Here is a 19,677-nt window from a genome sequence, read left to right as displayed (position 1 = left end):
TTAAAATCTACAATATAGCAACTTAAATATATGATTTCAAGCATTAAAAAAAATATCTCAATGATATTGTTAAAAACTATAATTGAAAGATTTATGTACCCTTGTCTTTGCATATTTTAATGTACGTGTAATTGCAATACCCTTTTAGGGTAACATGTTGTAATGGAACCATTGTACTTAGAGTAAGACCTGTACATGAGAGCAATAAATATTCTATTCTATTCTATTCTATTCTATTCTAAACATAAAATCATGGTATGCGTTTACATTCAGTGCGCAATATGTGCGTACTCTTTATTATATTTACCGGAAGTATACTATAATAGGACCCCCAGAATAAAATGTTGCCAGCCAACAAAAACAACTGTAATGGTAGAAAATCACAACGCTATTGGTAGCTAGTGCAAAGTAAACCGAAGCAGTACCGAAACGCATATTTATATGACGTCATTGATAAAAATAAAATCGTGTGGACTGCTGCGCGGTTCGTGGTATCACTATCGGCCGCATGAAATTGTATTTCGCTGTTGCTCTAGTTGAACCTTGGAGGTATTTCGAACAGCCTCTTCGCCTACCGAGGCGCACGTTCGTAGTTCAGTGCAAAATTAGAAGTGGTTTAAAAATAAAAAGTTCTTAGTACCTGTGATATATAAAATTACAATATTTACGTTCAGTGCAGATTTTAATTAATCTTGAAAAATGTTCAGCGGGATTGCAGGTCAGCTTATGTTTTTTTAATTCTAATTTTATAGGATTTATTTTTTATAGGTACGTAATTATTTATAAATGGCCACACAACTCTTTTGTAAATAATTGATTAATTATGAATGAAAACCAGTTTCTGATAATGATAATAGGCATAATTCTACCTATACAACCTAAAAATAGCTAAATGTGTTTTTTAATTATTATTTTGTTTTTAAATACTCACCTGGCCATCTATTTCTACAACTTTTCCTCTACTTAAAATAAATTATTATTTCACACCGTGCACAAAATAAAAGCACCAGATAATTATTAGAAAAACATAGATATAGCAGTTATTTTTAAACACAATTTCTATTTAATAAATCGGATAGAAATATAAAAACCGGCCAAGTGCGAGTCGGACTCGCGCACGAAGGGTTCCGTACCATTACGCAAAAAACGGCAAAAACATCACGTTTGTTGTATGGGATGGGAGCCCCACTTAAATATTTATTTTATTCTGTTTTTAGTATTTGTTGTTATAGCGGCAACAGAAATACATCATTTGTGCAAATTTCAACTGTCTGTGTTCACGGTTCATGAGATACACCTGGTGACAGACAGACAGACAGATGGACAGAGGAGTCTTAGTAATACATAGGGTCCCGTTTTTAGGAACCCTAAAAAGTAGGTCAGTTGACCGTGACCTCCGTGACGTCACTATACTCGTTTCCATATATATAAACAAATCGCTTTGACAGTTATTAAAAAGAAGCTTATTTGACTAGTAGGAAAGTAGCCTATTATAGGTAGTTCAGTATTTTATTTCTGACTGTGTATATTATTTCACATTCCGTATTTTTATCGCATGTATAGTTAAGGTAACACAACGGTTTGTATTAGCACCTCTGCTTCTATTAGTTTAGTTAGCACTTAGCACATCTTACGTAAGTAAATCTACGCTTTGTTGTTAAAATATTTAGACTAGTTTTGTCATGCAGAAAAATAAGTAACACGGTAGTACCTATCTTTAGTAACTTTAAAAGTATGTACCTATAGATATTTAGGTACCTACCCATCTACTTTGTATTGCGGCATGAAAGTTACCATAGATTAACAAGTTACATATACTCGTAAGTAAACATATTTTTTAAGTAGTAATATTTAAACACTTTTGTGCACATCTGTATCTATAACCCCCCTATACCCTGTATAATCGATATGTTACTGCAAGTTTCTGCTACCGGTCCAGAGCTATTGTCAAAAACTGCGCATAATTTAGTTTTCATTCTATAATTAAACCACTGGATATCATCTCACTACACGTAGGTAGGTACCTAATTTTAAAAGGATTCTGGGATGTATACCTACGTTGAAACTGAGGACATTCGACGTGTTGCCTCCCTGTCACACTTACGTACGAATTTACAAGTGCGACAGAGGCAACACGTCGAACGTGGTTCGCGGTAGGCCTCTGACATTCAGACCGGGCTGGATATTGATAAATATTGACACGAAGACCTACTTATTATTTTAAAAATGCTGTTGGACGTTAGGATATAGGAGTTATAACTTAACATATTTTTTATGTAGTATACTCATATATTATACTATATAGATACTTACGAACGACATGGACCATGCACCGTCAAACCGGATTTTTTTTAAAGGTTTCCGAAATTATAGTGCCAAAGAAATTAATCTGCAATGCGGAGACTACTCTGTCGAAAACAAAATAGGCACCTTCCGATATAATTTAAAAAAACCGGCCAAGTGCGAGTCGGACTCGCGCACGAAGGGTTCCGTACCATTACGGAAAATAACAGCAAAAAAATCACGTTTGTTGTATGGGAGCCCCATTTAAATATTTATATTATTCTGTTTTTAGTATTTGTTGTTATAGCGGCAACAGAAATACATCATCTGTGAAAATTTCAACTGTCTAACTGTCACGGTTCATGAGATACAGCCTGCTGACAGACAGACGGACAACGGAGTCTTAGTAATATAGGGTCCCGTTTTTACCCTTTGGGTACGGAACCCTAAAAACTGATCTACTGGAAAGTAGGCCTTAAAGGTTAAAGTAGGCTATATAGGTTATGGGCCAAGTATTTTTTATTAAAACATTATATTATTTAATCTACTTGTTTTTATTATATACGTCTATCGGTAATTCTAATAGGTATGTCGTACTTTTCGGGACCAATAAAATCTATTTATTTGGTAACGTGACTAACGTGTATCGACTCCTTAATTAAAAACTTGTGGTATCTTAATCCGCTAAAGCTAACTAGGACAAGAATTAGTGATGTGATCAACTGATCACGTCAAGTGAATGAATCGTTCACTCGTGACCGATCGCTCCTAGGTGTCGGTGTCACGATAATGACACGACCTTTGCGTTCCGTCACATGAAATTCCGTGGTTGCGCGGTGCCGGTGACTCATTCAATCATTATAATCTATTAAAACATGGTAGTACACCATAGCTGCTTCTAGTTTAGGACTGACCAATGATTTGGTACAATTGATTTTCTACCTTAGTGTAATAAAATAATGTCGATATTTATACCTAGTCTTTATTAGATACACACAGGTACGTAAGTTACGTACAAGGATGATACCTGTGTGTGCATCAATATTTTATTTCTGTAAGGTGGATTAAAACAATTTGACAGTCGAAACTAGAAGTAATTGTGGTGTAGGTACAGGTTGTTTGTTTGTTGTTCGTATAATGATTACAAATAGAGATAAAAAATCGGTTAGCCTACAAATGTACAAAGTGACCTTCTTGAATCGATAAAATAAAAAATAAGCCTATTTAATAGTACCTTTAAAAAACACGTAGTTAAAATTTTAAGCATTTTTAGGGTTCCGTACTTCAAAAGGAAAAAACGGAAGCCTGTCCGTCTGTCACAGCCTGTTTTCTCCAAAACTACTGGACCAATTAAGTTAAAATTTGGTACACATATGTAAAGTTGTGACCCGAAGACGGAAATGTAACATAAACAAATGAATTCTAAACATGGGGGCCACTTTTGCGGGGTAAATGAGAAAATAAAAAAATTAAGTTTTTCAAACTATATCGTGTTACATATCAAATGAAAGAGCTCATTTTGAGAATCTCAAATATTTTTTTTAGAAGTTATTTAAGAAAATAGTAAAAAAATGACCATGGGGCCCCCTTTATCTCCGGAACTACTGGGTCTAAAATTTTGAAAAAAAATACACAAAATAGTTCTTTACCTATAAATGACAGAAAAATGTATTAGAAATCTGCATTCAAGCGTGAGTTGGACTTATTGGGTTTTTTAAAGACATTTCACTCGTTTCACTTAAAAAAATACACATTGTTAAAAATTGTGTAATGTACGGAACCCTTAGAACGCGAGTCTGACTCGCACTTGGCGGGTTTTATAAACAACCAGACCTTTGACAAAATACACAAAGCATTAGTAAATGTTGTCTTTATATAGTAAAATCGTAATAAATTCCAGTTTTAGTCACGTACACTACCACCAGGCCATGTACATATACATACTAGTCATACTACGCAATACAATTCCGTGTTGGTCATTAATTTAATCACACAAAGGCGTAAATAGGTACCTACTATATGTCAGAACACGCGTTTAGCGAGCCAAGAATATTTCGATTCAATTATTTCATAATTTAGTAGACAAACCAGGAGCTTATTTATTATGGAATGATCACCTGCTGTGGATAAATAGGTACCTAAATATCTTTTGGCGTGGAGTCATAACGAATAAGATGAGCAATATAAGCCAAAATTAGAATAGGTAGATAAGCACACTACCTTTCTCATTTATCGACCCAAAGTTCATACTGATATTGATGATTAAGATTAACACATGTTTTTATAAGATAGTTGTTAATGAGTTTAAAGTATGAATCACATTAATTCAATGTTAGGCTTTTGTTCGCTTGCCAACGGTTCAAAAAAATATTATTATCTGCGGGCGATAACGTAAGCAAACACCATAGTAATCAGAACCAACTATAATTTATTTATTTTAAAAATAAATAAATAAATAAAATAAATAAATAATATTATAATACCTACCTACTGCGTTGCGCAACTTGCGCATGCGCACCAAGCGAATTGACTCTACGAATGTCTGTATCGGTACAGGTACACGTGCAACGAAATAACCAGTTTAATGTCAAGGCTATTTTAGTTTATCTTTTATCAAATTATTAGTTAACATTTTCTTCCGTTTCGCTATTGGTAAACTATAGGGCCTGGCCATTGTTTGTACCTATCATGCCAGAAGTTATTGGTGTTTACCGAGCTCGCTATAACAGTTGCCGTGTCGCATGAGTCGCTTCGACCTCGAACCTACTACGTCTCGTAATTATCGATTAGGGCTTTAGGTTAAGACTTGTGAACTAAAGAGAAATATTTGATTCAATTAAGTTAATGAAACTAGCTGCACTTGAAATTATTAAACTGAATGGCCTTTAGACATTCAGTCTAAGAAGGAAAATTTAATCACCAATTAGTTTTTGCACCTTTGTTGAAGAAATTCTAAGCGTTTTTTCAACGTAAACAAAAGATAAGCATTATTTCATCAAGAAGAGGCCATCATAATCAAGCCATAATAAAACCAAAACTCGCTGCAGGCGCGATGCGATGACATCATCAAGGTCGGCCGGTCTGACTCTACTTCTTACTTCTTAGACATGGTAAAAATCGTCCGTCCTACTCCTACACATTAAAACTAAACGAATTGGAAAAGGATTACCCATCCAAAATTATCATACTTACTTATCACACATTAATTATTATACAAAATGTAGTATATTCCTTACCATGTTGAAACTGACCACTTTGAAACGAAAATAAAGTCTGGAATGCCAGCCGCGGTATTTTAAGGCCTGTGAAGGGCGCACATGTTTATTAACATATGGGATATTTCATTTCACGAGCATTTCTTGAGTACAGAGGTACTTGAATAAGAAACTTATTAGACGTATGGTATGGAGTTATGAACAACATAGCGCAGGATTTTAGAATTTATGGATATTTCTGCTAGAAAATAGTATAGGTAGATACACTTCTTAATCCATTAGGTGCCATTCATTTATTAGACGTATGTAAGACTATTCAGGGAGGGAACCTGGTCTTATATTTTCTTACAAGGGGGTTGGAGGGGGTTTTGATAGTACGTAAGATCACAAAAATGCTCGAACTTAAGATTATAAGTACTTTGAAAACCCAATGTTCCAGTGACAAAGTCCACTTTCTAAATGGGTTTTGCGCACCTGGAAAGATCAAAATTGTAAGTAAAGATGAATGATAAAAGAAAAACTTTAAAATAAAATCAAAATTGATTATTACCAAATAAAAAAAATACTTTAAATTCTTATGTACCTAATAAATATTAAACAGGGGAGAGGGGGTCGATCTGTTCTTATTTTTTCTTACATAGGGGAGGGAGGGGATTAAACCTGGCAAAAATTGTCTAACGTGATAAATGAATGGCGCCTTATTGATAGTTTAGTATGTATTTGGCTTATGAGATTTAACTGTTAATAACACAGTGGTAATAAATAAGTTATGTTGTTTGTTTATGAATTTAATGCACCTACTTACCTAATGCTATTGTAACACTAACATTGTTTATTATAAAATTGTAACTACCAAATTATAAAAGTCGTATGCATATACAAGAAATACTTCTGTATTACGTCCTATTTTTCTGAATAGGCTCCAATGACGAGAACGTATAGATCACCTTCATTCAAGTGTAAAGTGAATGATTGAATACAATGGTTATTAAATCAATTAAATTGACATAACAAATTGTCACAACCAGAAATAGTCATGTATTCACTGCGCTGATTCGCTGAATGATATTAACGCATCATCAGTAATCATCACAAGTTAAGAACTGAATGACTTTATAACGAGATAAAAATCGTAATTGCTCCCAGTCAGAATGCATAGGTGGTAGACAAAGGGTTCCATTGTTTTCAAGGTCGAATAAATAGAACAGAGGTCAATCAGAAACTCTTTGTTTACAGTTCCACTGCGAACAGGTAGACCTTCAATAGGTATATTATATGTATATATAGAACTAAGAGATACACAAATACAATTCGCATGCGTAGCACTGCATAATATGTTGAACTCATCAGTGAAGTATGAGGAATACAATTTCCGTTACCTTTGCTGCCTATCCTTATTTCGTGCAATGAAGTATTACTTAAAAATAAAGTTATTTAGATTTTGTATTGGTTAAGTTCCTAGTGGCTATACTATAGTACACTTAGCTCTGAAGCTATCAAATTTCAGTCTACTAAATTAATTAATAATTTTACCATAACGTCCATTATTATAAATTATAACTACTTACACCTAGTCAATAAGTATAAACAATAAAAGACCATTGTGCCAGGCACGTGTATCCCTCAATCGCCCAATGTACATATTATTCCTGTCACATAAGCGTAAAGTCCAACTTTGTTATCAATTAGAGATGGGCCGAATATGGAGTTTGCTGAATACGAATATTCGGTTCAGACCTTACCGAACCGAATTATTCGGTTCATCTGTATAAGTCTAATAAACCTTTTGAAAACGCTTTAATTATATTAGCAACCAAAGATAAACCGCTTCCTTGGCATTCCCAAGAAACAAGCAGGTCAAACAAGAGGCAAGTAACACTAAGCGCCACTTGCACCATCCCACTAACCCAGGGTTAGCCGGTTGAACCGATAACCCAGTGTCAAAGTGTACTGGTAACCATTCGTAACTCCAGGTTAACCGGTTAACCCCGGGTTAGTGAATGGTGCAAGGGACACGTAAACAGATTTCCAATTCTCCATATGATCAAAACATCCTATGAATTCAACATGTCTAATCATGTATTTTAATGACAACGGGAAACCATAACCTGATGGAAGAGAGTACTCCAAAAGTTTTGTAGAGGAGCTAACATTTTTAGCGTTGTAACAAGACAAACAGAATAAAAAATGTTTGCCGAATATTCGGCACTTTTAACCAAATAATTCGGCCGAATACGAACATTGGATTTGAAAAACTTGCCGAATACCGAATAATTACCGAATATTCGGCCCATCTCTATTATCAATTTCTGGCCTACCATTATAATCATAATTATTAGTATTACTACTTAATACAAATTACAAATGTTATCTCCGTATTTTGAACATCAGCGTTTAATGGTTCAATACTCATATATTTACAAAGCATTTTTTTTAAAAGCACGCTTGTTAAAACTCAAAATTATCCAATCCACAAAATTCTGACAAAAAAACTCGTGTCTACAAACGTTTAATGAAGATTTTTAATATTTAAACTTCCTTCCTCGCCTTCCTTACTAAATCGCTAGTATTTGCAAAACCCGTATTTTTCTCTTCAGCCCGTGCGAGATGACATCACAGGCGTCGGAATCTGATGTCATGGTATAAGCTGGCCGGATATTATCTCAATTGAGCACTGCTTGCGGGGGACGGAATGTTGTTACCGATCTCATTGATAACACTTAAGTTTAAGTGTGCCGAGTGCTCTGGTCGGGAATAGAACATTCCGAAATTCCGATTAGGACTTTTAGGACCTTACCGGTCTAATGGATCGATCCAGAGAAAATAATGTGTAGGGATGTAGGTAAATAGTATTTACTGAACTAAATACCCACCTACATTGTGGGCGTTGAAGCTTTCAGCGCCAAGTATTTTTGGTGTACCTAATTACAAAAGTATTTTTTTTAATGCACGCACTTATCTGCTTGGTCGTTCATTTCATTCAAATATCTAATTACGTTCAAATACGTAGCGCACAACACTATTTTCATTTTACGAAAAATCTGTGGACATCACACATGTAAATAAAATTCCAATTCAGTTTCAGTACCACGCAAACCTCATAGGTAATTTATACTTATCCGGTACAACGTCTGGTTATTACGCCTACCGGAATTCTGATAGGTGCTGCTGATAAATAAAAATAAGCCGTCATTGAGTATTTTCAATTACGGATGTTTTTGTTCCGGTACAATATTCAATATACAGGTAATATCTAATCACATTAGAGCCGTGTGTAGGTATAAATAATAAAATATGTGTCAATTTATGTAGCGTTACGTGAACATTTTTCAGACGGTGGTTTTACATAATATCAGATTTAAAAAATATTAAATGTAACAAATTAGTTTCTGTAAAATCTCCCGTCCGTGAAAATAAATAGTAGGCAGATACTTTATCTTCTTCAGTGTGCTTACTACATATCAAGTCAATGCGGCTTTTGAAATTGATTAACAAGATTAAAATACAACAATTACTTCATATAATTATGTCTTTTCGCTACTCACAAGAAAAGTATGATATTGAACATCCATTTATCACTAAAAAGCACGTGTGTCAAGTAATAAGGAACCAAAACATCTAAGTAACTAACCAGTTTTATTAAGTATATATAACGCCTAGTTGTCCTATTGTAGGTCATGAAACGTTCCGCAGTAATAAAACGTCGAATTACACGCCTAGACGGGTCGATATCGATACACCTGGAGCTAGACTCGGAGCCGAGACACAGACTGACTGTCTGACATATTTAGATGGTTCTTATGGAGTAAATAACATGTTTATTACAATACATTGCTCTATTGATATAAATATGTCATTATATTATATATACAATAGTATTTATAGGTGCGTCTATTTCTTGTTGTTCTCAATAAAATAATATCACGTTACCACATAATGTAGGCCTGTAGGGCATAATATGATGTCATAAAGTCGATTTTTTTTATACCACGTCGGTGGCAATCAAGCATACGGCCCGCCTGAAGCTCCTTTTTTGAAGAACCCCATACTGTAGCCCCTCGTGAAAACCTCGGCAGGGAGCTCATTCCACAGCCGAAGCGTACGCGGGAGGAAATTCCTCTTAAACCGCACAGTACGCGACCATTTAGGTGTGAGGATGAACACCCTGCCGATGGCGAGCGGTGCGGTTATAGAAAGTGATTTATCCCTAATATGAATTTTATGATGGCTAGGTATTAATTAACTCATTCATTTATCCACCTACCAATTTTGAAATATATATAGTCTGTCAAGCCATTTCCGTCAGTAAAAAAAGCGGCTATTTAAAAATAAATTAGCCCCATAGAAAATTTGAAATACGCGCCTTTTTCCAATGACAAAGTTGTTTCACAGACCGTATATGTACCTATATTCCATTGCACTAGTGTTACATAAAGTGTAGGTACCGAATCTCCTAATTGCTCTCGGGACACTCAGACTGCTGTAGAGTAGAAGTCTAAAAGTTATCTATTGCTAAGATGAAAAACTTTAGGTAAATTGCAAGAAAATATTTTTATATTGATTCGCGAACAAACAATTCCCACCATTCTGCTAAAATTGGATTAGCGTTGATCTTGGCGGATATTTATAATCGGTCCATGCGCACGTGACGTTATCGCAGGGCACGTAGGGGTCGTTTCACGATTTACGCGGCCAAAAGTCAATTTCTGAAAACAACAAATACCTACCTACCTGTGCGATAATGAATACCGGACTTTGGAGGGTAGATAACAAATCCCCCACCCCCATCTCGTCTGCGCGTCCTGATCCGTTTCATGTCAGTCGGAATTTGACCGTGTACATTACTTGTTCTCGGCTCACTTAGAAAAGCAAAACTTCGAAGGTGTGATTTTACGGTTTTAAGTGATCAATTGTGAAAAATCATGAATTCTGAAAGATCAGGTTAGTAATTTATGAAGTATGTAAAAAATGGTTTATTTATTGGTTTTTGAGTTCATTTTAAAGGTCTATATGCCAGACCGATAGAGCGTATTATTTCGTAAAAAAATAACTTAATTAGTTAAGAAAGTAACACTATAAGGGTAGATCGGGCTATGATATTTTTTTTTTTTCAATATCTAGGTTATTGTTAAACTTATTACAAAATCAAATATTTGGTTCCGCATGTTTCCGCCAAAGCATAATTTTAATACTTTGATAATTGAGAATAATTCGTCATTTTCCATAAAAATACATTTTTTCTTCTATTGAGTTTAAACAGACATTTTTAGCCGCTTAATTTTGAGTTCCGAATCTTCCGAACCCTTGATTTGCTGTAGGAGAAAGATAAAAACCGGCCAAGTGCGAGTCCGACTCGCGCACGAAGGGTTCCGTACCATAACGCAAAAAACGGCAAAAATCACGTTTGTTGTATGGGAGCCCCACTTAAATATTTATTTTATTCTGTTTTTAGTATTTATTGTTATAGCGGCAAGAGGAATACATCATCTGTGAAAATTTCAACTGTCTATAGCTATCACGGTTGATGAGATACAGCCTGGTGACAGACAGATAGCGAAGTCTTAGTGATAGGGTCCCGTTTTTACCCTTTGGGTACAGAACAGTAAAAAGAAGGCACAGTACTTTCCTGCCAATACAAATACGAGACAATAGAAATGCTGCTGTTATCTGCCGATCCGAACCCATAGTGTTTTTCAGGAAGCCAAGAAGAAAACATCGTTATGGATGCTTGTGTTTAATGTTACCTTTTGAAATGTTTCCTTACACATATAATAAACTAGCGACCCGCCCCGGCTTCGCACGAGTAGTTCAATTAATTTACACAAAACCTTTACAAATTATACATATAAACCTTCTTTCTTGAATCACTCCATCTATTAAAAAAAACCGCATCAAAATCCGTTGCGTAGTTTTAAAAATCTAACCATACATAGGGACAGACAGCGGAAAGCGACTTTGTTTTATACTATGTAGTGATGATGAAACATATTGTTATTTTTTTATAAAAATAGGTTTTTCCCATTTTGTATCAACGTAAAAATTTATGTAAGTGCTGAATTCTGACACATCTTAAAAAAACGTTTTATAATGAAAACAACCGTTTTGATTTCGTAACACGTTTTAAAATACCAAAAAACACTAAAATAATTTTGGCCGCGTAGATCGTGAAACTACCACTATGTGCAGTGATGATGCATTGTTGAGGAATTCCATTGATAAGTTAATTGCCATTGGTATAAGTTTTGTTCTGTATTACTTAATAATTATTAACAATAATCATGTAAGTTTTGTTCATGTACCTAATTACTAACACTTTTATGGGCTTTGCCTGAAATAAATGGTTTATTATTATATTTGTATCTCGTATAAACTCACGGGTATATACATCCCGGTCATTTGATAGGCGTGCGTGGGGATACAGATCCAACACGTAGAGGCCCTTTGGTTTGGAGAAGTTTGCTGTTATGTAATACACCTGCTAGAACCCATTCACGGGTACAAATAGATACCCGTAAATCGGTCCCAACAGGCGTAAGGGCTATTATTATTATATTATTAATATATTAAGCTTGCAAACTCTAAGTGTATTCTTGTGCGATCCCAGATGGTTTCTATCACAGAAAAAAAAATTAGAGACCCCAGCAAAAAGCTAATTGTAAAAAGTTTTTAGTTTTTTTTTCCACGGCTTTCACCGGCTTAAGAGCCAACAGGAGCCGAGACCAAACTCAATTTTGAGATTTGAAAGAGAATATCGTCGTCGCGCTGACGGGGGCGGTACCGCGTACCGAGGGACTATCCCAGTGTGTGTGGTGCACGCACACCGACGCGCACGTTATTTGCGCTCCTCGCCGGCCTCACGCCGCTCGCGTTTTTAGTAACTAAATTCAATATCCTTCTACAACCTGCAATCTAATTAACATTTCGAGTTACAGAATAGTAAATAGTAAACATAACATAACATGGACATACAAGAAAACATTGTTGTATAAAAACATACAAGATAACGGCTGTTAAATTAATCCAATTAAATATTTTTAAATATGATAAACAAAAATATTAAATTATAGTCGTGAGTATTTTAAAAGTAAAACTCCCTTATACCTTGATTTTAAACAAAGTATTTTACTTATAACTTACTTGGTTCGTATGAATTAGTGACATACCTAATTAAAAAAGAAAGCTATAACTCCCGCGGGAACAATATAGGCCTTTTCCCTTCAGTACACCTGCATGAAATAAGATCTTTTCGAGCAAGCGTCTTGAAAAACAAATTTGCCGCTCTCCGGCTCCGTTGAATAGAAAAAAAGAAAGCCTCAGGTTAGATAAAATTATCATAATAAAGAAACATGTGACATGTGATATTTCTTACTTTGATGTAATTATACAGTTTTATTGATGGTCCGTTTTTTTATTTATGTGTCAGATTTTGATAAAAATAGGTATAAATTGAAGAGCTCCTAATTCTGATCGGAATAAATATGAAACCCAATAAATAAATAAATAATAATAAATATTAAATCAATATTATAGGACATTCTTACACAGATTGACTAAGTCCCACGGTAAGCCCAAGGAGGCTTGTGTTATGGGTACTCAGACAACGATATACATAATATATAGGTATAAATACTTAAATACAAATAGAAAACACCCATGACTCAGGAACAAATATCTGTGCTCATCATATCATATCATCGAACCCAGGACCATCGGCTTCACAGGCAGGGTCACTACCTCCTAGGCCAGACGACCGGTCGTCACCCAATATTTTGGGACAATAGTCTAGTCTACAAAAGGTTCAAGGTGGTGAAAAAAATAGTGTAAGCTGTTCGCATAAAAAAAACCGCAAATCGATGTACAGGTTAGCCGTTTGGTACACGTATATACTAGTCAAAACAAAAATTTTGACCCGCAAAAACTTTTTTTTTAAACCTATCGTATACTTCTCATCTATCATACGAAAGGGCTTTTTGAAGCGATTCTGAAAATATACCACATCATTGCATTTTAGCCATTTTTAGGGTTCCGTAGCCAAATGGCAAAAAACGGAACCCTTATGGATTCGTCATGTCTGTCTGTCTGTCGTCCGTCCGTATGTCACAGCCACTTCTTTCCGATACTATAAGAACTGTTGAAACTTGGTAAGTAGATGTATTCTGTGAACCGCATTAAGATTTTCACTCAAAAATAGGAAAAAAAAATTTTAGGGGTTCCCCATACTTAGAACTGAAACCCAAAAATTTTTTTTTTTTCATCAAACCCATACGTGTGTGGTATCTATGGATAGGTCTTCAAAAATGATATTGAGGTTTCTCATATATTTTTTTTCTAAACTGAATAGTTTGCGCGAGACCGAGAGACACTTCCAAAGTGGTAAAATGTGTAACCCCCCGTCTAACTTCTAAAATAAGAGAATGATAAAACTGAAAAAATATATGATGTACATTACCTTGCCAACTTTTACCGAGAACTGGTTTGAACGAGATCTAGTTAGTAGTTTTTTTTTAATACGTTATAAATCGTAAACCGCAATTTACCTTTCACTCACGTTTCACATAAAAATACATTGTTTAAATTGTGTAATGTACGGAACCCTCGGCGCCCGATTCCGATTCGCACTTGGCCGGTTTTTTCTTAAATTGAAAGAAAAAGAATTGCACGGGCCTAGGCCAAGTGCATGTCAGGTATTTTTATATTTTATTATTATTACGTATTATACAACTTATACAATAGTTTAGTTTTTAGGTACCTAAATCAGATTTTCTGATCTAAAGTCTGCTTAAGAGGCCGGTGTCGATTTTAGTCGCAAAAATGTAAAATTGATAGATTTAGTCCGTGAAATTTTACACCTTTTGTTACCTAATTGAAATAACAAGTACTGGTTTCTGTTAGCACGTCTTCTTATCTTACCTTTTATCAGATCAGTTTTTTGAAAACATACTCACTTAATTAGTAATGTTTGCTTTTCTGATGGACGTTTAGGTAAACGCGCGTAAAGCACTGATTTTGTCGCTCTTATTTGTAAATTTCGTAAAGTTTGGACTGCTAAACATGGTAATTTTGTATTACACATATCCTGTACTTGACGTTTATCAGACTACATTTTTATTATTATGACTTTGAAGTAGTGTAAATGAAAGTTAGACGAAATCGATTTTCTCCAGAAATTACTTCAAAACAAGTGACAATTTCTCTGAAAATCGAATTAATTTCAACGTAATTTTGATACTTAAACAATCTACAACATTTGCTGAAACTATTCTTATACATGAATTTGTATAATTTACCACCATGATTTTTTGATGAATTTTTAAAAACTGCCCCTTCTCTTCATGCATTACCGGTGACGCACGCTCGCGACCTCATTATTAAAAGGCAAGATGAGAAGATGTGCTAATAGAAATCAATACTTGTTATTTAGATATTACGTAACAAAACGTGTATAATTTCAACGACTAAATCTATCAATTTTAAATTTTTGCTCCAAAATCGACTACGGCCTCTTAATAAGCACACTAATTATATTCCAATTGGTGCCTAAAATTTTATAAGTACCTAACTAATACATATTAATTTACTTTAAACGTGACGTAGATGTGCCAGAAATTTTAATTTAATCAGAAATGAATTACCATCACTTATCGATAGAGTTAGACCAAGAAAAGTCTGCAACGATTTTGATAGCATACGCAGTGCAAGTGTTATTTATACGTCATAATTTCATAGAAATTTGACGTTTAAAATAACACTTGCACTGCGTGTGCTATCCAAATCGTTGCAGACTTGTCTTGGTCTGACTCTATACATTAGGTATTGTACTCATCACGTAACTAGTATTATTAATTTTGCGAATTATATTTAAAAAAATCTGAAATAAATATGTTTTATTTTATTTTTATTTAAATGTATGCAACATAATTTTAACTCATACTTTTACAGTAGATTTTACTAGTGGTTCAATTTTCAAACCAACCAGAAATACTTGTAGATAACAGCTCATCCAGCTGTCATTTAGTTCGTATGATGTTCAAGTGGTCCTGGAGAGTTATTCAGGGCATCAATCAATCGGTGGTAGTTGCGAAATCGGTCGAGCAATGATCCCGGATCGGTTGACCGACTCCCAAATCTATTTCCATTCGGTCAAACGAACGGGAACAATGAACGCGCGTGACACTTATCGAGTCAATTACCAATTTACCACTCACTACGCATACGCACTACACAGGGACGTCACTAGATGTCACTAGTAAGAGTTATCAATTATCATTGCTTTTATTTTTCTTTTTTTGGCATCTATAATAGATCTGAAACGAACCATACCTAAATTAAAATATTGATGACTGCGATGTAAATTAGTAGTAGTAGTAGTAGTAAATTCTTTATTGTACAAATATACATATAAAAAATTACATGGTACAAATAATAAGATGTACAAAGGCGAACGTATCCCTTTGAGGGATCTCTTCCAGTTAACCTTTAAGTAGATGAGATGAGAAAGTGTAAATTATTACCTATAAATTATTATTTTCACCTAAGTGGTTAGGGTTAGACCAAGCTTAGTTGGCAGAGATTTTGAGTCCCAGACTGTGCAAGTGTTATTTTAAACGTCAAAATCTATGAAATTATGGCGTTCAAATAACACTTACACAGTCTGAGCTATTAAAATCGCTGCCAACTTAGCATTTACTTACTGTAGTATTTTTTTTCGGATACAATAAGATATTTCTCAACTGAGTTATGTGAGATATTTTGACCCATTATTGCATTCTACAAACAGCTATATTTTGAAAATATTTGAATTTCCCTATAAATTAGGAACAGTTAGGAAATATTGAACTTATTTATCATTATTTATTAGGAAGAGTTGACTTGAGAGAGACAGTTATTACGAAGCGAAGTGCTTAAATTTATTAAATAAATTAAGACTTATATCGACCGGGATATGGACCGTGATTAACTTTTGCATTGTTTTCGAGTTCCCCATATATCGGCTTAGATACATGCATCTAAGTCTAGTGAAACTAACCGTGAATCATTCATAACTGTTATTAAATAAGTGGTTGACCTCACCCCGCGCCAAGCGTGTCCCTGAGGGATTAGTTATTAGATTATGCTTGCATTCTAGTATAATTACTTTATTTGCTAAATTATAATCATAATATATGCTTTAAAAATCGCGTTTAATATAGTTTTAAGTAGTCATTCTTTAATCCTATATGTATAACGAATAACATTATATTCAACACAGTCACACCTATTCGTATTTTTCGTAGAAATATCATTGTAGATTCACGTAATTTTAACACTTATTTAGACAGAATGTTACAAAAAAACATAATTCTTACCACACAACGGTTAATTCACCGTATATTAAGTAAGTAGTTTATACACGGTGGCTAAAAAATAAGTGCATTCCCGTTGCCAGGGAGGTTTTGGGATTATACTGAGCAACTTTTACTATGGGACTCACCCCGAAATCGCAAAAAATATTGGCTGTTTCAAACATTTTGGCTGGTCCTTTTTCTATGTGGGGGTAAATTTTTTTTCGCCATTGCGTGGTTAGTCCCATAGTAAAAGTTGCTCAGTATAATCCCAAAACCTCCCTGGCAACGGGAATGCACTTATTTTTTTGCCACCCTGTATGTAGTTCCCTTGAAGTTTAAATGATTATATAATATACTTTAAATAATTATACTGTGTGTTTTCACGCTTACTGGTAGACAAAAACCTTGGTGAGTCATAATATGCTTGATATGTTATTAGAAAAAAACTATGTCCGTAATCCGTAACTATATCCATATAAACATATAGGTACGTATTATTTTTGGTAATACTGTGTAGGGGATAAATCTATTTGTATATTACTAGAGCCACTTATATTCAATTAACGCGCAGATATCGCACGTAGGCATGTATAGAATGTGTTTATATTTATAATAAGTTAAAAAATATTATTATGCTCTCTGTTATCACGAACAAGGTGGAATAGGTATATGTGGAATGTGTTTATATATATAATAAGGTCAAATATATAATTATTATGCCCTCTCTTATCACGACCAAGGTGAAAAAGGTATATGTAGAATGTGTTTATATTTATAATAAGTAAAAAATATTATTATGCACTCTGTTATCACGAACAAGGTGGAATACCTGCAAATAATAAGAAATCAATTTTTAGAATGCTTGTTTTCGTAAAAGCATGTAAAAGTAACCCCACTTTTACGTGGTTTCTGTTCAAAAAACATTTTTTATTTTCAACCATATTTTTTAATTGTCTTCAGTTACCGCGATAGTCACTTATGAAACAGAACTATTTCATTTTGTAAAAACGAATTATATCGCATTGTCATGTCACCCGTTCACCACGAACGCTGTTAGTGCATAATTTTCCATCGTATTTTCACTGAAACGTACGAATGTGACTTGCTATTCTATTTCAGTCAGTCTCGCTCAGTACAGAAACCGGCCAAGTACGAGTCGGACTCGCGTTCCAAGGGTTCCATACATTACACATTTTTTTTAAATGTATTTTGTTTTGTAAAACAAGAGTGAAATGTCTTTAAAAAACCCGAACGGTTCGGATCAAAAACTAAGTAATTAAGTCCGACTCACGCTTGACTGCACATAATAATAGATTTTCCTGTCATCTATAGTCTTTACCTATATATATACTATTTTGTGTAATTTTTTTAAAAATTTTAGACCCATAGGTGGGAATGGTCATGTTTTGGCTATTTTCTTTAATAACTTCTAAACTATTTATTTTAAATTAAAAAAAAAAAAAATTAAAAAAAAATTGAGATTCTCATAATGAGCTCTTTCATTTGATGTGTAACACGATATATTTAAAAACCCCAAAAGTGGCCCCCATGTTTAAAATTCATTTGTTTACCTAAAATGTCCATCTTTGGGTCACTAACTTACATATATGTACCAAATTTCAACTTAATTGGTCCAGTAGTTACGGAGAAAATAGGCTGTGACAGACGGACAGACACGCAGACAGACGCACGAGTGATCCTATAAGGGTTCCGTTCTTTCCTTTTGAGATACGGGACCCTAAAAAGTACTGAGGATGACTGAAACAGCATGGCAAATACGAACGTTTGCGAGAAAAAACTATGAAAACAATAAAATTATGCACTACGGCGATATAGGTAATCCTTTTTCATAGTTTTATTTAGTTTTTTTTAATAAAACATTCGAAGAATCATACCACGCGTTGAAATGTTTATTCAGGTGAAACTAGTTATCTAAATTATTTTTGTTAATTAATATATAAGTAATAATCATATGGAAAAGTAGGTAACACAGTATTTAATACAATCTTTGCTTCAATAGAAAAAGATGCACGAGGTCCGGGTTCCAGATACAAATTTAGAATTACCTGAAAAAATCCTGATTTGCGAATATTTTTCCTGACGCTCATATCAGTGATGGGGGGGGGGGGGGGGGGGCAACCTCAAACCAGTTCCAACCCTGGCTCTGCATGTAGTAAATCATCATTCATTTAAGTCAATGGATGGCGTAAACACATTAATGAAGGCCATATTCCCTGATTCAAATACTGGGCAAGGTATTTCACACGCGAGAACAAAGGCTGATGCCATGGATCATAAAAAAATCAAGCATTCTATTAATTCATTGAAATTCTTGACATTTTCGTATTCCGGCCGCATTCCTGACAATCGGCCTAAATTCCTGACATCTGGTAACCCTAGGTCCGGGCGCCAGCGATATTGATTTCATCGTCTCGTCTCCTTTGCAGCTCGGTCAAGGGCACTCAACACACGTCGTATCGATTGTCATAAACTACCTCTATGCAGCTGCTACGACTCCCTACAAACTCTATAATTTACTCTACCCATTGCAAATGTAATGTTGGCTTAAATTCTCGATGTAAACAGAGGTATTTTAATCAATGGCAGCCAAATGACAGCTATTTATGACGTCGTGTCGTCAGTTTTAAACCGCCGACCGATGTGTGTGGGAGGCCAATTCGAGTTTTAGTTATTTGATCTGTTTCCAATGTGATGCTGATGTGTAAATCTCAAAAGTGACGTTTGATGTTGAAGAAATGTCACTTTTGGCAGCACAGTATCCTATCGGAAACAGATCTAATAACTAAAACTCGAATTGGCCTATGAGTAAGCGCTATCTGCGAACCAGCTTGTTA

The 19,677-nt window shown here is 34.6% G+C and overlaps 1 protein-coding gene across 1 annotated transcript in view; it reads left to right on the top strand.

Annotated features, from left to right (window-relative positions):
- Positions 1-498: 498 nt before the first annotated feature.
- The window catches only part of LOC134746243 (perilipin-4-like), a 36,891-nt gene continuing 17,712 nt past the window's right edge, over positions 499-19,677 (top strand). The window contains exons 1-2 of the mRNA XM_063680573.1: positions 499-718; positions 17,219-17,230. Coding sequence (XP_063536643.1) covers positions 700-718; positions 17,219-17,230 — 31 coding nt within the window. The 5' untranslated portion in view covers positions 499-699. The remainder of the gene's footprint in view (positions 719-17,218; positions 17,231-19,677) is intronic.

Source organism: Cydia strobilella, chromosome 12 (genome assembly GCF_947568885.1).
Source record: "Cydia strobilella chromosome 12, ilCydStro3.1, whole genome shotgun sequence".
In the NCBI taxonomy this organism is placed as follows: Eukaryota; Metazoa; Arthropoda; class Insecta; order Lepidoptera; family Tortricidae; genus Cydia; species Cydia strobilella.
This window is presented reverse-complemented; position numbering and strand designations above follow the sequence as displayed.